The sequence below is a fragment of the Antedon mediterranea genome, chromosome 11 (genome assembly GCF_964355755.1).
Source record: "Antedon mediterranea chromosome 11, ecAntMedi1.1, whole genome shotgun sequence".
Taxonomy (NCBI): Eukaryota; Metazoa; Echinodermata; class Crinoidea; order Comatulida; family Antedonidae; genus Antedon; species Antedon mediterranea.
In genome coordinates, this window is record NC_092680.1 from 5,452,553 (window position 1) to 5,476,217 (window position 23,665).

Below are 23,665 nucleotides of genomic sequence, written 5' to 3' on the forward strand. Positions count from 1 at the left end.
GTTATTAGATTACCATGTCTCAAGATATATAACAATATTTAAATACTGAATTTCATTTTATAGAATTAGTTGCACCTGCATTATACATACAGTCTGTTGCAGTTGAATTCACCTTGCCGTCGGATGTATGCATGAACGGTGAAGAAGACGTGGTTACTGACGTCAAACAAACACTAGAAAACCAGAATCTTTGTGAAGTCGGAGAGGCTGATGTCTGTGAGGATGTTTCTCTTAACTGTGGCCAAAATCAATTACGGAAACGTAGAACTACCACTGAAGACTTTGATGTTGACATAACTGTTACTAGTCCTGGGAGTGAAGATGTTGGTGATGCAAGGAATGACGTCACAAGTGCTACAGAAAGTATCTCGAATCTGGTTGATCAAGATGGACTTTCTGTAAATCTTGATGGTGAAGCCTACACAGCAACTGGATATCGAACTAGTGAATTTGCTATTTTGTGTCCTTCTGGGCATATTACAATATCATCTATGTGTGGTAAGTTTTTTCAGGTTTTTCCAACAAATCTTTTTTTTAAACAAATATAGTCACTTTGTTTTGGAAATTGAAATTGAAAACAATATGATATTGTTTTTGTATTTCGTGAGCTTGTCCAACTTTTATAATATTAAAATGTTATATAATATTGTCTTGTTCTTGTTTAGCTGCCTGTCCTGCAGGAACTTCGTATTCAAATAATGGGTGTTCATATTGTGATGCCAACTACTACCAAGATTCGTCGGCTCAAACGGATTGCCATGCATGCAACAGTGGTGCAATTAGTGATGAAGGCAGTTATAGAGCTGATCAATGTGAGTATATAGAGTGGTATTTTAAAACATTAATTCAGCAATGTATATTGCAGATGATATTTTTTCCATTTATTATAACATGTATATGCTGTACAAAACATATCTCAAAATTGTTGAAAAGTATGATTTGCTAAATGTGGTCCTATTACAAAGTAGCATGTATTTCATTATTGAATAAATCTCTTTCATTTTAGGTGTCAAAGCAGAGAAACTTGAAGATAATTCATGGTCTACAGAACTGATTGTAGTAGTTGCTGTCGCATGTTCCCTCGTATTCCTCTTCTTGGTCCTCGTACCAATCGCATGCTGTTGCTGTTACAGTTGTTGTGAAGAGCGCGATTATGAGAAAAGTCTGCCACATTCTAGCAGATCTCATTTAAATCGTGCGTACGATGATGAGTTAGATGTGATTGACGCCAACATGTTTGATAGCACTGAACACTACAATGATATGGATCATCCAAGTTATCAAAGCTTACATACGAATGGACGGATGATACGCATTCCAACCATTTCAAAAGGAACTGATAAATCGGATTATGAAATGAACATTTCTAACGGTAACGGTCATGCGTATATAAATTCTGATGATATACCCCCAACACCAACGGCAGTTCCTCCACCACCTCCCGTGGAGTTAGGGAACGGTTTCGGACCACACACACCACCTCCGCCTCCACCACCACCTCCGGCACTCAACATCAATGGAAATAATTCAAATGTATATTCGCATGAACCGGTTAGAGTGAGAGCGACTTTAAAGGGCAGTGTGAAAACTAATGGATCCCTAACCCGGGTTTAGTACAATTCAATTCGGAATTTTGTAATCAAGACTTTTGGATGTTATGAACCACCAGATGATTTTTTAATTAATATATAATGAATTGATCAAAAAAGTAAAGGTAACGATGTACAGCTATGATTTTCATAGCTTATTAATTTGTTTAACATTGTAAAAACGTTCTAACTTTTCCTTTCAAAATATATTTATTGTTTAAATATTGTTGTTACTTTTATTATTTATTTTGTAGTGTCATTAATTGATAGATACAGGAGTCATGTCAACATGTCGTCCAAAGTAGTAGTATTTTAAAAATATTTTCATTTCAATTTTACTATGAACATATTTTTTAATATTTTCATTACAGTTTTACTATAAACAATTAAGCGTCTTTTGTTTGTTGGTGCTTTTTATAAGATAACTTTTAAAATAAAATTAGAGGCAAGTTCAATGATTTGCAAATACCACTCTTCTATAAATACTGGTTTAAAACATTTTAAATTTTAGAAATTGTAAATTAAAGTAATCTTAAATTGTTTCAAACCACTTTAATTAAATTAGTGTTAACCGACGAAATTGCAATTTTTTTTAACCAGTATTTTAAGAAGGAAACCGTTTTGTATTTTACTTTGATTGCATTTGTTTTGTTGTGAAAGTGGAGCCAAGGGGGTATGAACATTTGAAGCAGCTCTTCTTTGTACTGATACCATGGTTCAAAAACCTTGTTTTCATTCTCTGCATGTCATACAGAGCTATTGCTGAAGAATAAATAAGGGGCTAAATTATATTACAACACATACTCTTTCGAGGTATTTGTCCCATGGGCCCTTGGACCACACCCATGATGATACGCTCTAAATCATTTTCTATGCATGTCATTTGTTTTTATTTTTAGTTTAATACTAATACCAAAACATTGTCACTTATTCAGTTATTATATATTATTATTTTATTATTATTCATTAGTTATATCTTGTTATTTTCAATTGAGTGTAGTCTTTTCTGTAAATTTAGGTTATTTTTTTTACATTTCTTTGCCAGCAATAGAAAAGAATGGGATGTTATTTCATTTTAATTCAAGCGCAAATATTTTTAAACAACTCACCGATTTAAATAATTAGTTTTTTAGTAACTTTTGATCACAACATATAAATTGAAAAAATGTTTATGGTTACACAGATACGTTTTCACGCTAAATCACTGTTTTTTGCTTTGATGAAAGTAGACTATGCATTTTGATAAATTAATTAAAAAATTATTAAGTCAAGCCATTAATGAACAAAAATAATAATAGATTATTTAATGTAAATTAGTAATTATTTATACATATATCGCCTTGTATTGCCCACTCCAGAATGATTATTTTTAAAGAGAGCAGGTGTTGTAATTTACAATATGTAATAAAGTATAAATTAATATCCGCTGGTCGGTATAATGTTATAATAATATAAAACATTATATAGGTAATGTTGGGGAACACTGTTTCTGGGACAACTGATTTAATTCTGTTACACCTATATTTTTTTTATCGACAGAAGCTATCGGCACGGTCAACCATGATCAAATGCAGTACATTGTATCATTTACTATAGTTGTGTATGGATAATGCCTTTTTTTACTGACAATTGTATGCTGTTTATCGGCAAAGAGAACTAGGCGTACTGTCAAGTGTGCCTATAGAACACTTTACATTAGATGATAGATATTGATTGTCAACTGTGCTGATAGAGGAATATCGAGCATGTAAACTCATATAAGTGGCGGGAACATGCATTTCATTTCATCATTTACTGTGGTCTAATTACATAATATAATTTGTATAATATCATGTCTTTCCAGTTTAGAGAGAATATTGTTGTACAAACTTACACATTGCCTTTAAACTACTTTTATGCTTTGTACATACATATTATGAATAATTAAATTGAGTTATTTTGTATATGTTGTTTTCTTTTATAATAAAATAACTTAATAATGTAATGTAACTGTTTAATATACTGTATGTATTGATAAAACGTGCGCAGAACACAATATGTGATTCTCCGCTATATTAGTACAGGGATTTTATCGAAAAATATCGACCTTTCCATTTATTTTTTATTATAACTGGATACTTATAATAATACTCATAATTGACATGCACAAAACGCCTTATATGATTCCGCACATGTCAATTATTATATAGAAATCAGTTATGTATGAAAATAAATTGGTCCATTTTTTTTCAAAAAAATTGCAAAATGTCGACCTTTCAAAAGAACTGGTTACTATAATATAATTGACATGCGCAAAACACATTATTTGACTCTGCGCATGTAATTTATGATATAGTAAGCAGTTTCGTCAAAAAATAAAAGGGTCGAAAATACGCACTTTTCAATATTCAATTATTGCAATAATATTGCTATATATGCGTATATATTGCATTATCATCATTTTATAGACGTATAGTACGCAGTTTTGTCGAAAAATGAAAGTGTTGAAAATGGCAAATTTTCGACCTTTTTATTTTTCGATAAAACTGGTTAATATAGCACAATTGACATGCGCAGAACCCATTATTGGCCACTGCGCATGTTTATTATGCTATAGTAACCATTTATGTCAAAACTGGTTACTATAGCACAATTGACATGCGCAGAACCCATTATTCGTCCCTGCGCATGTTTATTATGCAATAGTAACCATTTATGTCAAAAAATAAAAGGGTCGAAAATCGGCCATTTTTCGAAAATTTTCCTGTACTATAGTACAGGATTTTTTTCGAAAAAATGGCCAATTTTCGATCTTTTTATTTTTCGATTAAACTGGTTACTATAGCACAATTAACATGCGCAAAACTCATTAGTGGCTTCTGCGCATGTTTATTATGCTATAGTAACCATTTTTGTCAAAACTGGTTACTGTAGCACAATTGACATGCGCAGAACCCATTATTCGTCTCTGCGCATGTTTATTATGTAATAGTAACCATTTATGTCAAAAAATAAAAGGGTCGAAAATCGGCAATTTTTCAAAAATTTCCCTGTACACGGATTTTTAAAAAAATGGCAAATTTTCAACCTTTTTATTATGACAAAACTGCTTACTATAGCACAATTGACATGCGCAGAACCCATTATTCGCCACTGCGCATGTTTATTATGCTATAGTAACCATTTATGTCAAAACTGGTTACTATAGCACAATTGACATGCGCAGAACCCGTTATTCGTCCCTGCGCATGTTTATTATGCAATAGTAACCATTTATGTCAAAAAATAAAAGGGTCGAAAATCGGTCATTTTTCAAAAATTTCCCTGTACTATAGTACACGGATTTTAAAAAAAATGGCAAATTTTGGACCTTTTTATTTTTCGATAAAACTGGTTACTATAGCACAATTGACATGCGCAGAACCCATTATTCACCTTTGCGCATGTTTATTATGCTATAGTAACCATTTATGTCAAAACTGGTTACTATAGCACAATTGACATGCGCAGAACCCATTATTCGTCTCTGCGCATGTTTATTATGCAATAGTAACCATTTATGTAAAAAAATAAAAGGGTCGAAAATCGGCCATTTTTCGAAAATTTCCCTGTACTATAGTACAGGATTTTTTTCAAAAAAATGGCCAATTTTCGATCTTTTTATTTTTCGATAAAACTGGTTACTATAGCACAATTGACATGCGCAGAACCCATTATTCGCCTCTGCGCATATTCATTATGCTATAGTAACCATTTATGTCAAAAAATAAAAGGGTAAAAAATCGGCCATTTTTCGAAAATTTCCCTGTACTATAGTACAGGATTTTTTTCAACAAAATGGCCAATTTTCGATCTTTTTATTTTTCGATAAAACTGGTTACTATAGCACAATTGACATGCGCAGAACCCATTATTGGCTTCTGCGCATATCCATTATGCTATAGTAACCATTTATGCCAAAACTGGTTACTATAGCACAATTGACATGCGCAGAACCCATTATTCGTCTCTGCACATGTTTATTATGCAATAGTAACCATTTATGTCAAAAAATAAAAGGGTCGAAAATCGGTCATTTTTCAAAAATTTCCCTGTACTATAGTACAGTGATTTTTAAAAAAATGGCAAATTTTCGATCTTTTAATTTTTCGATAAAACTGGTTACTATAGCACAATTGACATGCGCAGAACCCATTATTCGCCACTGCGCATGTTTATTATGCTATAGTAACCATTTATGTCAAAACTGGTTACTATAGCACAATTGATATGCGCAGAACCCATTATTCGTCTCTGCGCATGTTTATTATGCAATTGTAACCATTTATGTCAAAAAATAAAAGGGTCGAAAATCGGTCATTTTTCAAAAATTTCCCTGTACTATAGTACAGTGATTTAAAAAAAATGGCCAATTTTCGATCTTTTTATTTTTCGATAAAACTGGTTACTATGGCACAATTGACATGCGCATGTTTATTATGCTATAGTAACCATTTATGTCAAAACTGGTTACTATAACACAATTGACATGCGCAGAACCCATTATTCGTCTCTGCGCATGTTTATTATGCAATAGTAACCATTTATGTCAAAAAATAAAAGGGTAAAAAATCGGCAATTTTTCGAAAATTTCCCTGTACTATAGTACAGGATTTTTTTCGAAAAAAATGGCCAATTTTCGATCTTTTTATTTTTCGATAAAACTGGTTACTATAGCACAATTGACATGCGCAGAACCCATTATTCGCCTCTGCGCATATTCATTATGCTATAGTAACCATTTATGCCAAAACTGGTTACTATAGCACAATTGACATGCGCAGAACCCATTATTCGTCTCTGCGCATGTTTATTATGCTATAGTAACCATTTATGTCACAAAATAAAAGGGTAAAAAATCGGCCATTTTTCGAAAATTTCCCTGTACTATAGTACAGGATTTTTTTCGAAAAAATGGCCAATTTTCGATCTTTTTATTTTTCGATTAAACTGGTTACTATAGCACAATTGACATGCGCAAAACCCATTATTCGCCTCTGCGCATGTTTATTATGCTATAGTAACCATTTATGTCAAAACTGGTTACTATAGCCCAATTGACATGCGCAAAACCCATTATTCGTCTCTGCGCATGTTTATTATGCAATAGTAACCATTTATGTCAAAAAATAAAAGGGTCGAAAATCGGTCATTTTTCAAAAATTTCCCCGTACTATAGTACAGGGATTTTAAAAAAAATTGCAAATTTTCGATCCTTTTATTTTTCGATAAAACTGGTTACTATGGCACAATTGACATGCGCATGTTTATTTTGCTATAGTAACCATTTATGTCAAAACTGGTTACTATAACACAATTGACATGCGCAGAACCCATTATTCGTCTCTGCGCATGTTTATTATGCAATAGTAACCATTTATGTCAAAAAATAAAAGGGTAAAAAATCGGCCATATTTCGAAAATTTCCCTGTACTATAGTACAGGATTTGTTTCGAAAAAAATGGCCAATTTTCGATCTTTTTATTTTTCGATTAAACTGGTTACTATAGCACAATTGACATGCGCAAAACCCATTATTCGCGTCTGCGCATGTTTATTATGCTATAGTAACCATTTATGTCAAAACTGGTTACTATAGCACAATTGACATGCGCAGAACCCATTATTCGTCTCTGCGCATGTTTATTTTGCAATATTAACCATTTATGTCAAAAAATAAAAGGGTAAAAAATCGGCCATTTTTCGAAAATTTCCCTGTACTATAGTACAGGGATTTTTTTTAAAAAATGGCCAATTTTCGACCTTTTTATTTTTCGATAAATCTGGTTATGATAGCATAATTGACATGCGCTGAACCCATTATTCGACTCGGTGTGAGTATTGAATAAAATAATTATTGACAATTATTCGTAGGCCAGTACCAAATTATTTTATGTTTAAAACAACAACATTACACAGCTTGCTGTGCAATTAACACCATTGTTGTGCACTTGAATGGGTTTCCTATGATAATAGGTGTTAATATGTCATTTGAGTGAGTGAGTCTTTCATGGCATTTGTAGTTGAGTTAGTCTTTGGTGACAATAGTAACACACACTTGTAATTGAGTGGTATTTTGATTTTTAAATTTCATATTTCTAGTTAAAATTTTGAATATCTGAATATACCACAAGGTGTATCATTCCCTAAATAGCCAAAAAAGTGATTTTTGAAAAATGTGTCAGTTGAGTCGTTCTTTCACAGGGCAGTATAGTACAGGGATTTTTTTCGAAAAATTTCGAAAATTCACACTTTTCAAAATTCAATTATTATGCAATAATATTGCTATATATGCGTATATATTGCATTATCATCATCTTATAGACGTATAGTAAGCAGTTTTGTCGAAAAATAAAAGGGTTGAAAAATGGCAATTTTTCGAAAATTTCCCTGTATTATAGAACAGGTTTTTTCGAAAAATTGCCAAAATTCGCACTTTTCAAAATTCAACTATTATACAATGATATTGCTATATATGCGTATATATTGCATTATCATCATCTTAAAGACACATAGTGTATAAGTAATTATGTCAAAAAAAGGAATGGTAAAAATTTGGGCAATTTAAAAAAAATCCCTGTACAGCAAAATGTTGACCTTTTTTTATTTTGATAACTGGTTACTAAAGCATAAATGACATGCACATGCACACATTATTGACTCTGCACTTGTTATTTGTTTGGCAAATCTACTAATTTTTAACAATTTAGCTGCAATGCTACTGTGTGCTTAAGTAGTCTATTCTTCTAATTGTTTTCTAAGTGAGGCAATACCCTTTTCTAGTTGACAAGCTTGTTCATTCCACTGTCTGTTGTAAGTCTGTGCTTCAATTACTTGCTTCTTCAGTCTGGTTAGCTGTGCAACATTTCTTTTCTGTAAGAAATGTAAAAAGTGTTGTTTATTGGTTGAAATGATTAGAGCTAAAGTAGTGTGCTTTCACCAAATGTGTATATCAATATTTTCATAAGGTAGGCCTATAATATTTTTGCTGCTTGTTTCTAGTTTTTAGATTTAGAGGATGCTTTCTCAAACAAGTCTCAAATCAAGCTTAGATAGTGGTGTATATTGGCTGTCATAAAAACCTGGAACAGTAACATGATTTAAACCAAGAACCCTGGGTGCCATTATTTACAGTAAATGGACAAATAACATTTGGAATATTACTATCATCCACCTATTCCTCCTACTACTCGACTACACAACTGGAACTGATAACATTGCATTTAAATTTACATACATGCCAGACTACTATGTCCTGGTTAAGTTTTTTCTTCCTTTCCTTTGAACTTTCAACCTGAAAAAAAAAGTATTATTTTTTAGAGCTTTGAAGTACTAAAGGAACAAAAAAAAAGCAGCCTACAAACTAATGTGAATTGTAGAAAGGAAGAGGTTATGTTATTTTTGATAAATTTATTTAAATAAATATGGAAATTCAAAATAAAGATATATTACATCAAAATTATATTTACCTTTTTAGCCACCTGATCTATATTTGAATTGAGGTTAATCTTCTTTATTTCTAATTCTTGGATGTCATCTTGAATATTTTGCTCACATACACCTTCTAATAACAGTTGTGTACCTTCAGGATTAGATTCTAGAATCTGTCCTAAAGAAAACCAAACATTGTAAACTTTATTTTAACATTGCTTTTAAATCAGTGACATGACTTTTTAAAATACAGTGTATTGTTACATTTACAATAAAAAATAGGAAAAAAAACCCATTTCAATTAAATTTCATTTTTGGTACCAAAGACAATGTCCCTAAACCTTTAGGTTGTCTATTGTGTAAAAAGTGTATTTCCGATTAATAGGGGCGTCTTCTGAATAGAGGTGTATTCGATATATTGCGATTCTCAAATCTAACTTTTGGAAATAAAATAGTACTTGTTTTTTTTGTAATTGTAATATTTATTGCCATCCATATAAAAAATATAAAAAATGACAGATCAAACAATTTTAAGAGTAAAATAAAGTGAAAGATTAACTTACTCTCATCTAAGAGCTTTTTAATAATGTTCTTTTGTTCTTGTAATGCCTGGTGTGTTACGGACACTTTCTCAAGATCAGTACATTGCTGAATGTGTAACTCCATCTTGGATCTGTACTCCTTCCGCATCCTGTTTGCCAAAAGAAAATGCAAACAGTTTTTTCATCTTTGTTATTAATATTATATTGCACTAAAGTAGGATTTAAATGCTACTAAATCATATACAGTTATATAATTGTATTTGTATGTAATTTTTTCTGCTTTTTATGTTTTATATCATTTGCGTTTCTTGTCAATAACTTTTACCTGAATATTGGGGTTTTTTTGTCTTGTGCGAGTTCATCTCAATTGTTATCCTGTATATTGTTATTGAAATTGACAAAATAAACGAATGATGCCAACCAAAGACTTTGAATTTTAATGTAATCAAATTTCATTTCTTTCCTTCCTTAGACAATAACACGTTTCTGTAAGACTTACAGGTTGCCAACAAAAAGCTTACTAAAATTGTGCAGGTAGCTGACTAAAACATGTTATTCTGATTTTTGTTGTTACTATATTTTTTTTCTTTCCCATAAAAGTGGTATTTAGCTGTTATTTAGAAACAAATGAATATTACTTTTCATTTAGAATGTCTTCTTCTTCACAAACTTTCTTTTCTTGATGTAATTGAACATTCAGTGTAGAAACTTTAACAATTTCTAAACAAAAAATACAAGCATATATTATATATATATAAAAAAAAATAACATATATTTAATATTTGTATGTTAATTTATACATTCTATTAACACTTCATTTTTTTTTTTGGCAATTTTTTTTTCCTCCTCTCAACCCCCCCCCCCCGCCCCCTCTGCCTCTCTTGTATGGTTTAAAATACTGTCTCAAACTGTAACCTAGTTATATTTGTTTATTGAGATGTTTCTGTTGTTGTTTATGTTCAATCCTGTAATCTTATGTTTATGAATAAAGGATGAATAATAATTAAAAAATCTTTAAAAAATGCAATTTATATATTCATATTAAAACTATAGGGTATTTACTGAATTTTCAAAGTTTAATACTCCCAACTAGTCTGGGCTCCAGATGGAGTTTTGTCTTAATATTAGTAAAAATATAAATATTTTTGCACATATGACGTTTCATACGTGTATTAATTGAGTTTGGGTGTATTTTCAGACAAAAATCAAAACGACGACGTGTGGAATGACATAAAAAAGACAATAAATACAGACTTGGAGCAAGTCTAACTCCCAACCTGTGAGAAATCAATTTCAATATAGTTTAGGTTCATAAAAAGAAAATATTTTGGTGTACATGCTTGCCCCAGTGACCTGTAAAACAAAAATAGCATCCAGTAAAGAAACAAACCTGTTTCTAACTGTGTGCAAGTAGTAGATAAATTACTACATTTATCTTCAAGTTGAAGAATTTTTCTGATGCACAACTCATTTTCATCAATTAATTTTGAGACCTTTTCTGACTCTAAAATAATATAAACAAAAATAATATGAGTAAATTGTTATATTATGGTGCATATAAGGAGGTTATCATGTATTGTACATAGTAATAGTATTATCAACACATAGTTGTGGTTTCAGTTGAAATATACACTAAAAACATTAAAAATTACAATTATATTGCTTACAATTTTAAAATTGAGAAAATACATATATTAAATATATTATGTTATACAAAGTTGTTATTTACATATATTAAAAACAGTAAATGTCAAAAAAATTAAATTAACAAAATGAACAATTCAATATCATTATTGAAAATGTAATGAATTTAAATCTAAATGTTTGAAACGAATCCAGAATCACAAAATCTTCCATGGTAGTTTCTTTTGAACCAGTTGTTTTAATCCTTGCTGCTAAACTCCCTGATGCCATCTTACTAGAGTATGTGTCCTGTCCAAATCCACTTCATTTTTTATTTCTTAATACGATTGGTTTTTCCTTAGCTTAATATTTACAGTAATGCATAAGTTATCTTTTATTGTGGTGGTATGTTTCTGATTTACATTAATGCTATGCTGGTTACAAACTCAATTCATAAGTTTGGCACTTACCTCTTGCAAGCTCATCCTAAATATAAATAAAAATATTTATGATCAAATTAAAGACATGAATATAGACAACACATAAAAATGTACATATTAACTTTAAGTTAGTTGTTCGAACAACTAAACTACCTTGTCAATCGAGTTAGAATTAAAAAACAGACCATTTTTAATATTGAGTCTATTGCTTGACAATCCTAGAAATTCTATAAATGTTTTTTGTGATTTTTGGTAGGGTAATGCATCTTAATTAAATCTGTACCTGTACAATTTTAAGTTTTTTCTGATGATTTGCTATTTCATTTGCCTGTGTTATCTGGGCATCAGAGACACTTTTAATAACTTCAGGTAGACTACTCTCCTCAAAATCCATCCTACATAGGCAAGGCCTACATTAAAATTGTGAATGTCTGAAATGCAACAATTTGTATATATATTATTTATTTTTATAAAATGAAGTTAGTGTCTAAAAAAAAACAGAACATGGGTGAATCCAGAGCAGAGGGTAGGCTAGTGGTAGTGCTCCCCTTTTTGACAGCTAAAATGAAATAGGATCGGACTACTACTATTTAGCCTAGCTGACTTAGCCTACTAGCAATCTAGGCCTAATGTAAGGTGGAGCAGTCCAGGCTTGCTCCTCCTTTCCCCTACTAGCTAGGCCTAGTAGGCCTAGCTAGCCTAGCCTAGCTAGGCCTAGTCCTCTCTCTATAGCATTGCTTGGTGGGCCTATCTAGGGCCTCTCTCTACTCTAGCATCTCTCTCTCTGTCTGGGCCTACGCCTAGGGCCTAGCCCTGATTGTGGTACTCATTTACTGCAAAATAAATTACAGCTAGGCTAGGGCTTACGCAACCTACAGTACATAGGCCTACAGTTCACTCCGCCACCGCCACCGTCGCCGACCGACGAATGATACACTAGGCTCTTCTCTGTCGCTCGCGTGCGACTCGAGCTCTCCGCGCCGATCTAGCTGGCTAGCTAGTAGCTGGCTGCTCCTGTGTGTCATGTGATTAAAAGTATAAATATTGACCAATTAGGCCTACTGCATCTCTCATGTAAATTACTTCAAACTTTTAACCAATCATAGTCAGGACAAAGTTATTATACAAATACTTTTTAGGCAATAGACAACAGAATCTGTCAGGCGCTATTTTATCTAAATCTAAGGAATTAAACAATACAATTAACAGAAAATAAAAATATTTATTAGTTTGTTTAGTTATTGTTTAGTCTTTTATGACCCACTTATATGGAATAAATTCAGTACTTTGAACACAGTAATATACTTTATAAAGGGTTGCATAATTATTAAGGCCCTTTTATGACAGTTTGTCATTGCATACTATGATTATCATATAATCTAATTTCATCAGCGTTGGTGGTGCAAGTTAATATTTTAGGTTATGATGTTCTTAATTCTATGATTGATTTGTTTTCTTTGTTTTGTATGTTTTGTTAATGGATGTACTATCCGAAAGAAAAATAACAGAATTAATTATTGTCTTTGGAAAAAATAACTTGAATACGTGGTGAGTTATTAAAACTATTGTTTTATCATTCATTCTGTAATTAATATTATTTTGTTCTCATAAAATTTATACATTTCTATTCTATTTGAGAAGATTTCATTTTACAAAAATTACAAAAGGTTTTAGTTTTAAATAGATGGCCAGCAAGATACTAAATGTAGCCAATGAGCGCCCGAGGCTGGAAGGCAATTACCTTACCGTATTAGCCTACACAATAGTCCGAAACGAAACGACCTAACATTGCCGAATCCCGTAGTCGCTTGGTCTGGTCAACAGTATTTTAGCACATCTCTACCGTGTTAAAGACAACTATGGATACATTATCTGTAACATACCTATTCAAAAATGATATCAATCCCACTGCATGGACCACAGCTGATCCTGGAGACGAAGGACCTTCTGCCAGGGTAGAAGCCATGAAACTGGCCAACCGAGTTGTATTGACTGCTCTACTAGCTTTTATCATGCTAGCTATGGGGTGTGTTGTTACCGTTAACGACTTTAAAATTGCGTTAAAAAGACCTGTTGGACTGGCTATTGGATTCGTATGCCAGTTTGGGATAATGCCACTTGTAGCATTTACATTGGCACACATTTTCAATGTTGATGCACCATATGCTATAGGAATGCTGGTCGTTGGCTGTTCACCTGGTGGAGTGACGTCACAATTATTTACTTTTTGGAGTAATGGTGATGTTTGCTTAAGGCAAGTTACTTTATATTTATTAAGTTTAATGAATTTGTCACACCATGTCAAGTTAATGAGATTGCGGTCAAAGTAAGGTAATGTGAATACTTTGTGTTACCCATGCATACAAAATAGATTCTTCTATCTGCACACACAAAGAAAGACAACATACGGTGATAGGGCCTACAAAATAGAGGTACTCTATAACAAAGCTCTTGATTTTATTTTATTTTTTTTTTATTTCAACTATCTTTAAAGAGGGTAACCGTTCCAGTTTAGCCCAGTATGTTAACTGATATTCAGAGCCCCTCTTTAATACAGTAAAATTAAAATACATCGCAACAATGACAATAACAAGCAACATCTTCTTCTTTAATTTCAATATGTGCCAAAGTGTGGAAAGAAAAATTATCCCACCATTCTTGGCCAACCTTTGTATGCTATTTACTAGGAAAGTACCTACAGTAAATAAGTCATTTACGAAGAATACGAATATTATATATTTAATAAGAACATAAATGTATTACTACGTCTGTATGGTATTTACTAGATGTAAATTATTAGTTAAAAAATATCAACATGTATTATTAATAACTTACAGTATGTACGTAGAACCCCTGTTCAGACGACACCCGATTAACTTTCCCGCGAAACGAGGGGAAATCCCCTATAGTATTACTTTCTTTAATTTAGTATCCTATTTTCAATACAGTATTTGCATGACGACTTTCTCGACACTTGCTGCAATAGGAATGATGCCGCTATGCCTGTGGATTTATAGTGGGAGTTGGACAGATGAAACTGCCGTAATCCCCTACAAGAGTATTGTCACAGCACTGGCTCTTATTCTAATTCCTGTATTCATTGGAATGCTAATACGGCATTACAAACAAGAGTGGACACGAGTTATTACACTGGTTAGTCAGACATTAAGATTTGTTTTTTTCTTGAAAAAGAAAAAAATATTTTAAAACATTTATTTCTAGAACAATTACCAGTCGTAAAAAAGTAAACCGATAACCCCTTGTCTTGACGGTAGTGGGGTTTTGAATAAACTGTGTATTGTGTCGAAATCATAGTAAAAGGGAATAAGCTGAATAAAACTATAAATTTTATTAAAAGTTTGATTTTATTCACCTTAATTGTTCATGTTTTTGGGGACAAGCCGATACATATTCAAATGCAACTTTAAGGTTAACGTTTAAAAAATAGAATTCGAAACGCATTTAAAAAAGTCAAGAATGTAACCCTTCAAGATACCATAGATATCCAGAGGCCCTCTTCAAAACAAAATTACAATTTCAAACTTCTACCACAACCATCTTTCCTTGGGTCGTTTTCTTAAGCGTGGTTCCCACTAGTGACGCAACACAAAGACGTAACGCAACGCAAGTGAATTGACCAATCACAAACAATGTCTTATTCGCTTGTGATTGCTAACTGCCTATAACTTCGCTTGTCATTGGTTAAAACGCTTGCGTTGCGTTTACGTCCTTGCGTTACGTTCTAGTGGGAACCAAGCTTTATTGTTCCCTTATACCGAGCTAAAACTTTTAGTATTCAACCCTGAACTGTGTTTTTAAATATTCTTATTTTATAATTCTATGGTGTTTTTAATAGATTAAATAATATGTTCTTTACCTTTTTCAGGTCGGTAGTATCACGGGAATGCTTGCAATTGCTGTTAACATTATTCTGAATGGATTAATCAATCCTGATATGTTCCTAGCACCTTGGTACATTTATTTTTCAACAATTATTACACCACCGATTGCGTTTTTGTTGGGTTACATCATCGCTTACGTATTACGACAGTCAAGGAAGAAATGCCGAACCATCGCCATAGAAACAGGCAGTCAAAATATAGCTTTGGCCATTACCATTATTGCTATATCGTATGCAGACAACGAGGACTTCTTTCAAATACTGATTTATCCATCTCTATTTGGACCGTTTTTACTCATTGATTCAGCAATATGTGTACTGGTTTTCAAAATGATTGAGAAAAGAATGAAACCAGAAAATGACAACGAAGAGTCCCAGCAACCACCAATAGATGATGCTAATGATAGAAAGGATGTTAGTTTTAAACAGCTCAATCAAGAACCGTGAAAACAAAACTAATAATTTTATTTTTGGTTAGTTTATATATCTTTCAAAGCTGTTCAAAGAAAATTAAAAATATTAATAATAAATAATAATATAATGCCGACTGGGTAAGGATAACAACTAAAAAAACGTCAGTCATATACAAAAGAAATGTAATTAAGATTTAATAAATACAAATTTGCTGATGTTTGCATGTGATGAGCGACTGGATAGAAAGATGCTCTGGCTTCTCTAATGCACCAACATTTGACGAAGACAGCCCCTAATATATCATATTATTGTAATAATCCATTGCACTTTTGCTGATGTTTGCATGTGAGCGACTGGATTGAAAGATGCTTTAGCTTCTTTAATGCACCAACATTTGACGAAGACAGCCCCTAATATATCATATTATTATAATAATCCATTGCACTTTTGCTGATGTTTGCATGTGAGCGACTGGATTGAAAGATGCTCTAGCTTCTTTAATGCACACACACCATATAATGTATTATTACCACCAACATTTGACGAAGACAGCCTCGAATATAATATTATATTATTGTAATAATTCGCTGAAGTTTGTAATAAGTAAAACTATATAATAATCAAGCTGTTTTATGTTTGTATTGAAGATGCAATTTAGTTCTATATAATGGCCAGAATTATGTAATTCTAAAAATAAAATATTGTTTTAATAATATTTGAATAAGATCACAAAGTGATTTAATTAAAATTATCAAGGTTTATAAATAATTAAGTGTGGGTTTTGCTTTTTGTTTCACTGTGTTGATCAAGTGAGATGCGGTTATGTGTGACACTTAAGTAATCGTGCTTAAACATGCTATTGACCACACCTGTTAAAGACTATTGATGATGATGTTATCATTCGCAAGATTCATATAGCATCTGTGGACGATGAGACAGTAAATACTTTATATTAGTTTGGTTTTCGTAAAGTGGACCTTTTGAAGTGTAATCATTCATGCATCCGGTACTCGGTCACCTATCATATCATTAAATATAGGCATCCATTGGCAAGACAGCATAATATTTATTTATTATTTAAATTTTGTCATTACTGGTAGATAATTAGAGTTTATTATTACAATAATGCAAACTGCATCCTTAAAATAGCTGACCTTATAGATAAAAATTGATATCTTGCCAACTCAGTACAATATTTAATGATAGGATATACGCGAGAGAGCACGCAGTGAACATCTTCCGCTGTATAAACGAGTAGGCCTACTTATATAAAAAGTAAAAAAAAATGGAAGAACTTTACAAAAACCAAAGTAATGTAGAAGTATCAATGAACACCTCAGACGTTTCATCGTCCACAGAAGCTATGAAACAAGCGAATAAAATAATGATGACTTCATTGATGGTCTTGATAATGCTCGCGATGGGATGAAGATTTCAAGAAGGAATTAAGGCGACCCACTGGAGTGGCTATTGGGTTTGCTTCTCAATTTGGAATTCTACCGCTAGTAGCCTTTACGCTAGCATATATTCTAAGATTGGATCCTCCATATATGCTATAGGGATGTTGATTATTGCTTGTTGCCCTGGTGGAACTACCTCTCAGCTATTCACATACTGGAGTGATGGTGACATTTGCCTAAGGTAAGGTTACTTCTTTATTCCTAAACACTAATTAATAGCCAGCCAGGATTTTTCCTGTTCTTTTTTCAAAATATTGGAAAAAATCTACATTTACGAAGCTAATTAGTATTTAACAGTAATTGAATTATTCTATGGAATCACGGATATTGTTCGAAAGTGTGAGGTCTGCTATAGAATAGAGATAAAACTAAAGTTTAGATTGGTTAGCAAACATAACCGACTACTACTATTGACCTATGTAGGTCACTAGGACTTCTGCGCAACGCAAGTAATTTGACCAATCACACGCGATAGATTATTCAATTACTATTACCCTGTGCTTACATCTTTGCATTTCGTCCTAGTGTGTACCAAGCTCAATAACTATAATAACACTTTAATATTTCAGTATTTGCATGACGACATTCTCAACTATCGCAGCAACAGGCATGATGCCACTTTGTCTATGGGTCTACGGTAGAAGATGGACAGATGAGAACACTGTTATCCCTTACAAGAGCATAGTAACCTCCCTGGCGATTATCCTGGTTCCTGTGGTCATTGGAATGCTTATAAGACGCTACAAACCAAAATGGACACGCGTTATTACAATTGTTAGTAGAACATTCAAATTATCATTTTATTTATGTAAATTTTAACTCTTACTAATTACAGGGTGATTGGTCAAATTTCTTACGTTGGGTTACGTCGTTGTGTTGCGTCTCTAGTGAGAACTACGCATTTTGCACATGCGTTGTATGTACACGGAACCAACAGATTTAAGTTTCTGACAGACAATGCATATACAAACAAGCAATCGGACAGATTAAACCATTGCTTGTCATATGCTAGTGACATGCTTTACCGTTACTTCATAGCGTGGGGTGGTATTCATGTTATTTCATAAATGTCGTTTATCTCGATACACAATTTGTTATAACGAATCGGTACAGCATTATAAAACTATATAATATGATTTTTTTTCACAGACTGGTAGTATTATGGGATTTCTAGCAATTGCAACGTGTATTGTACTGAACGGCTTTATAAACCCTAAAATGTTTTTTGCTCCGTGGACAGTGTGGTTTGCTAGTATCATCCTTACACCTATAGCTTTTTTTTCTCGGATACGTTCTTGCGTACGTGTTACGTCAGTCACGGAAGAAATGTCGTACCATCTCTTTGGAGACTGGAGTACAAAACGTCGCTCTTGCGTTAACTATCGTAGTTATATCATTTTAAAACAGCGTCGACTTCTTCAAAATTCTTATATTCCCATCTCTGTTTGGTATAACAGTTTTATTACATAGTTTCTTGTGTGTGTTTGTCTTCAGGCTGATTGAGAAGAGGTTTTCAAAAGATTGAGAAGATAACAATTCAGTTTCTAACCAAACAGAAAACGTAACCAAATAATTAACTTAACTCATATTTAAAATAATACAGTATTAATTAAAATTTAAGGTTCTTATACACAATTATCGTTTAATAGGTTTATTATATCGCCTATACTTCCTGATACCATTACAGCCGTGATATTTATTTCAATGCATGCGAGTATGACTATAGAAAACAAGTAGTTATAATAATCATGTATTATTATTAGCAGGTCAACCTTAGAACTGAACAATAATAAAAGCATTGAGTTCACAATTATGGCTTCAACCTCTATGTCAGTTTTTATTTAAAAAACGAGAAGTTTATTGTTCGGTTTTAAATCACTATGAAACCTGGTAGTTCATTTTAGCCGATTTCTTTGTAGTTTGTCTCCTTACAATACAAATGTTGAAAGTACTGTGGGAATACACATGATGGTGGACGTAACATTGTATACGCTTGTAATGTTAGCTACGCAGATGCAACTGGTATGTTTGCAAAGCCCTCATATTTCTCCACGTTTGGTCTTTGTTCACGCTGGTTGCGATGTCAGTCTTGAGTGTTCATATGCAACTGCAGAAATATCGAACTTTAAATGGTTTATTGAAGATATAACAAATGGGACACAGGCTGATCCGATAACTGACAATACTAGAATATCTATAATGAATACCAATGAAATGCAAAGCGTGAGTATTTTGACTATTAGAAATGTTACTGAATTGGACAAGGGAAAATATCACTGTTCCTTTGATGGGTTTTCATCAGCAGCAGCAAATATTACTGTGGTTACACATACTAATTCTGTTTGCACCGACAATCCAAACGTTACATGTACACAAGGTAATACCGATGCAGTAGGCCTAACTATTAACTGTACTACAATATTCAGTGGTGTTACTTTCTTCTCTACGTATTTGTACGACCAATGTCAAATTTCAAATTTACAACCGTTCATTTATGACTCGAGCTGTTTGGTAAAGGATACAAATATTGCTGATGGTACCAAATGTATAACATGTTCAACTATACTATCAGACGTGGATGAATATTTCAACAGTACTAGGCCTACAACAGATATACCAACGGAAATACAGAATGATACAAGTATGCCTATGTTACCGAGTAAAACTAGTGACATCATGTTATCAACACAGAGAGATGATAAGATGGAAACTGATGAAATGTTCATAAATGATGAAAATACTAAAGTTTCATTTGACATACCTATATTCGTTGTACTGGGAGGAGTCTTTCTTTTGGTAATTTTTATTGGTATTTGTATAAAGTTAAAAGCAGAAGATAAAAGTAAGAAAGATCCTTTGACAGTTACACAAGCACCAGGCAGAATAAAAAGAACCGTTGAACTACCAGAGTTTTATTCAAGAAACACAGAAATCTGACTGTACATGTTCAAATAAAGATTAATCAGGAGAGGAAAATGATTTATGTTACATTTAATATTTATTAAAGATGTGACAGTACCTAATATTTCCATGTGTACATACAAATTCCATCATTGATACAACACATCATATAGCCAGTTGTCATTTTAAATTCATAACAACTTTTCAATTTAACGATACTAAAGACTACACACACAGAATACACACATATTACGTCTAACACACATTATGGAAATGCTCATCAAACCAAGGATTGGAATAATCCAGTATAATTAAAATATATCCTGAAATATTATACGGTACTATTATATTTCCTCTTTATATCCATTATAGTACAACTAAGCCCATGCATTATTATAACACAATGTGGAAGAATAGTATTCTTCAGTTGTTACATAAGAGTTGTTGAATCAAAAGGGAAAGTCCCAAATTAAAACCCCTTTGAAATTGATTTTGTTTAGCATAATTTGTCATGTATGACTGGTGAATTAAGGTCCATTACACTAACTTAATTGAGTGGATTTTTGGCTTGGTGGTTATGATGGTTGGCTACCACTCCAAGGGTCCTGGGTTTAAGTCCCGTCACATGTCAGGATTTTTTCTAAGGACAAAATTACAACTCCACTCCCAAAGACTTGTACTAAGACTTTGTTTATGTAGAGCATCTTGGATATGTTTGTCTCTGAGGGTCCATAATGATCAGCAATTGCTGGATGGATCACCCTCATTAAATGTAGTGTAAAAAAAAATTGTTTTTGCATTTGTAAATTCCCAGATCGGTTGCCATGAAGGTGATCAATAACATTGTATATTATAAAGTGAAATAAACAATCTTTAGAAGCTTTTGTGAAATAGAAAAGAAATAATTAGCTTTATAAAAAAACAAGGCCAACAGCCATTAAGTCGCGTGCTACAATGCATAGTGATACCGGACCGACAGACAAACAGACCGACAGACAGACAGACCGACAGACAGACGGATCGACTGACATAGTGAACTATACTGACCGAAATTACTGAACATGTTTAAAAATGTTGAAATGTTTAAAAACATTTATATTTTTTTAATTTACACGTGCGTAGCCTGTCACTTTTGACGTGCTCGTATAATGTAATTTCGAGTTGAAAATTAAGTCAAGAAAACAGAAATCGGGCAAAAAGAGTGCGCAATAACATTTAACGCGCAGTGCGCGCGCAAAAATCTGCGCACTCATGGCAATTTTGTAAACGCTTAAAATTGCCTGAAACGTACTCTTATTTCATCGAAAATAAATTTTAAGCGCGCTTACGCATGCGTTACATGCGCTACGCACGTAATTGTATTGCCATATGATGATTTATGCCCTGAAATTTATGAGTACCAAATTTTATTTAATTGTGATTCATGGTTGTTAAGATATGATTACAAACGTGATTTCGTTAAATCGTGCGTAGACCGCGTAATTTTTTATTGCGCACCGTGAAAACATAACCACTTCGATTCCTGGCCATAAGGAATATTCTGTGAAAAATTGACTTAGCTAGATTAAACTGATATCAAGATAAGGTCATAAAGCAATAAAACGCATAGTGATACCGGACCGACAGACAGACAGACAGACCGACAGACAGACAGACCGACAGACAGACCGACAGACAGACAGACAGACAGACCGACCGACCGACATAGTGAACTATAGAGTCGCTTCCACGCGACTAATAATGTTGATTTTCAGGTATATGTTTCTCATTTGCGTAACCAAAATCAAAGAAAAAGAAAATAAAAAATCCAATAGTATTTGTGTATCTTATGTTTAACTTGTGAACGTATTGTCTCCTCTTTTACTGTGACTACATTTATTGTAGTCAATCCTTGACAATTTTGATATTATCACATTAACATTGTTAATGTATAACATATATAACACCTATAGCGCATCTCAAGCTTTTGCTTTCTTAAAGGATTTGCCATCTTAATTTGGCTGAGAAAAATACCAAGAAACCAAGAAATAAACGCTACTTTGATTGATAATTGATTCTTTATAAGAGATGTTCACACATTGACAGAATGTTATGTATCCATGAACGCCTTCAACGTATTGTATTTTGATAAAGTAAACAAAAAATAAGTTTATTTTATACATCAAGTAAACATGGCCAGACCTATATATGTATATGCTGAGATCAGTGAAAATCAGAGATTACACAACCTGAATATGAATTGTTGGTAACAAATCAACCATACTATTTAACTTAAGGTAAACAAATAAGGAACAGTTATTCTTTAAAAAAAGGTATTCATTTTGAGACTGTCAAACATGTCCAATAATCGACAACAAATAACTATCTATCAATTCGTAAGAAGTTAAAAACAGTGGTATGCGATGATAAATGTAAGGTTTTCAGTGTTGTTCATAATATTTTTCGCCAGGCAGTTGGAACTCGGTTGGACTAATGAATGTAATAACGGTACGGCAGGGCCGAAACCAGAACTTACTCCAAATGATAATATGTCTGTACCCGTTGGTCGTGATGTTTACCTGAACTGTTCACTGTCACTAGAAACAATGTGTTTTAAATGGTATAAAACTGCTTTTTCAGCAAAGCAATTGACTAACACTAGTAGAATGTTTATTACTGCAAGTACTGATCGTCTGGTAATTAGAAATGTTTCAGAAAATGACATCGGAAAATATCATTGCGAATATTGCGGCGTTTCATCAGAAGGATCATACATTACTGTTACTCTTACAATTAATGAGGAAGATTTCACTGAGACGTTTCCACCAACAGAATTTACCGGTACAAATGTAAGACCAACTGAAACTTCTCAACTACCAATCTATATACCTATATTTGCTACTTTGGGTGGAGTGTTTCTGCTAGTATCGTTCATTGGTGTGTGTATGTTATATAATGAAGATACGATTGAAGAGCCAAACAATGACAACAGTACAGCTATCCTCCCTGGTAGAATTAAGAGGAAAGACGAATTGCCCGATTTTTACGTGGCACATTTTAACATGAATGACACATTTGAACAGGAATGATTTGTTTTCTGTTTTTCCCAATAGCATTAAATTCAATAGATATACTACTGCAAATGTTGAGGTAAATCATATAGATGATACATAGATGATGATATATTTATGTTACAATTTAAACAGATAAAGTAAAACCAAATAAATGTGAATAACCAAAATGAATTTAAATGAGCAAATATAACCTTTTATAGAACTTAATTTGTTAAACCTTTTTTCGTAAAGATGATGGAATAGGTTATGCGGTATATAATTTAAAGAATGAACGGTTTACACTATGGCCTAAT

General features: G+C 32.7%; 5 protein-coding genes across 10 annotated transcripts in view; 4 read left to right on the top strand and 1 right to left on the bottom strand.

The window, feature by feature from the left end:
* Window positions 1-67: 67 nt before the first annotated feature.
* Window positions 68-3,573, top strand: LOC140062917 (uncharacterized). Its single transcript, XM_072109317.1, has 3 exons — window positions 68-498; window positions 666-812; window positions 1,007-3,573. Exons 1-3 carry the CDS (start codon window positions 132-134, stop codon window positions 1,612-1,614), a joined length of 1,122 nt encoding a protein of 373 aa, XP_071965418.1. The 5' UTR covers window positions 68-131; the 3' UTR covers window positions 1,615-3,573.
* A 3,865-nt stretch (window positions 3,574-7,438) lies between these two features.
* Window positions 7,439-23,665, bottom strand: part of LOC140062226 (coiled-coil domain-containing protein 122-like) — a 33,093-nt gene continuing 16,866 nt past the window's right edge. The window contains exons 1-9 of one of the 6 annotated variants that reach the window (XM_072108333.1): window positions 12,511-12,634; window positions 11,927-12,074; window positions 11,674-11,689; window positions 10,971-11,084; window positions 10,219-10,300; window positions 9,602-9,729; window positions 9,077-9,216; window positions 8,845-8,901; window positions 7,439-8,480 (exon numbers count right to left, since the gene is read on the bottom strand). In XM_072108333.1, coding sequence (XP_071964434.1) covers window positions 8,346-8,480; window positions 8,845-8,901; window positions 9,077-9,216; window positions 9,602-9,729; window positions 10,219-10,300; window positions 10,971-11,084; window positions 11,674-11,689; window positions 11,927-12,037 — 783 coding nt within the window. In that variant the 5' untranslated portion in view covers window positions 12,038-12,074; window positions 12,511-12,634 and the 3' untranslated portion in view covers window positions 7,439-8,345. Of the gene's footprint in view, window positions 8,481-8,844; window positions 8,902-9,076; window positions 9,217-9,601; window positions 9,730-10,218; window positions 10,301-10,970; window positions 11,085-11,673; window positions 11,690-11,926; window positions 12,075-12,477; window positions 12,635-23,665 lie in introns of those variants that run through there. The other 5 variants (XM_072108332.1, XM_072108331.1, XM_072108334.1 and 2 more) reach the window with 5 other exon arrangements.
* LOC140062538 (ileal sodium/bile acid cotransporter-like) lies at window positions 13,488-16,030 on the top strand. Its single transcript, XM_072108795.1, has 3 exons — window positions 13,488-13,897; window positions 14,592-14,796; window positions 15,530-16,030. Exons 1-3 carry the CDS (start codon window positions 13,503-13,505, stop codon window positions 15,989-15,991), a joined length of 1,062 nt encoding a protein of 353 aa, XP_071964896.1. The 5' UTR covers window positions 13,488-13,502; the 3' UTR covers window positions 15,992-16,030.
* LOC140062188 (ileal sodium/bile acid cotransporter-like) lies at window positions 17,244-18,579 on the top strand. Its single transcript, XM_072108276.1, is given in 4 exon segments — window positions 17,244-17,383; window positions 17,385-17,505; window positions 17,508-17,599; window positions 17,988-18,579. Coding segments are annotated over 4 exon segments (603 nt in total). The 3' UTR covers window positions 18,238-18,579.
* On the top strand, window positions 18,852-21,389 carry LOC140062187 (uncharacterized). Its single transcript, XM_072108275.1, has 2 exons — window positions 18,852-18,979; window positions 19,338-21,389. The coding sequence occupies exon 2, from the start codon at window positions 19,384-19,386 to the stop codon at window positions 20,353-20,355; it is 972 nt and encodes a 323-aa protein (XP_071964376.1). The 5' UTR covers window positions 18,852-18,979; window positions 19,338-19,383; the 3' UTR covers window positions 20,356-21,389.

Bases quoted from the DNA above. Each gene is read 5' to 3' on its own strand.
- LOC140062187 (XM_072108275.1), top strand. From the start codon at position 19,384: ATGATGGTGGACGTAACATTGTATACGCTTGTAATGTTAGCTACGCAG.
- LOC140062917 (XM_072109317.1), top strand. From the start codon at position 132: ATGAACGGTGAAGAAGACGTGGTTACTGACGTCAAACAAACACTAGAA. The intron at 499-665 runs GTAAGTTTTTTC...GTTCTTGTTTAG, and splicing joins TACAATATCATCTATGTGTG to CTGCCTGTCCTGCAGGAACT. The intron at 813-1,006 runs GTGAGTATATAG...CTTTCATTTTAG, and splicing joins CAGTTATAGAGCTGATCAAT to GTGTCAAAGCAGAGAAACTT.
- LOC140062538 (XM_072108795.1), top strand. From the start codon at position 13,503: ATGGATACATTATCTGTAACATACCTATTCAAAAATGATATCAATCCC. The intron at 13,898-14,591 runs GCAAGTTACTTT...TTTTCAATACAG, and splicing joins AATGGTGATGTTTGCTTAAG to TATTTGCATGACGACTTTCT. The intron at 14,797-15,529 runs GTTAGTCAGACA...TACCTTTTTCAG, and splicing joins GGACACGAGTTATTACACTG to GTCGGTAGTATCACGGGAAT.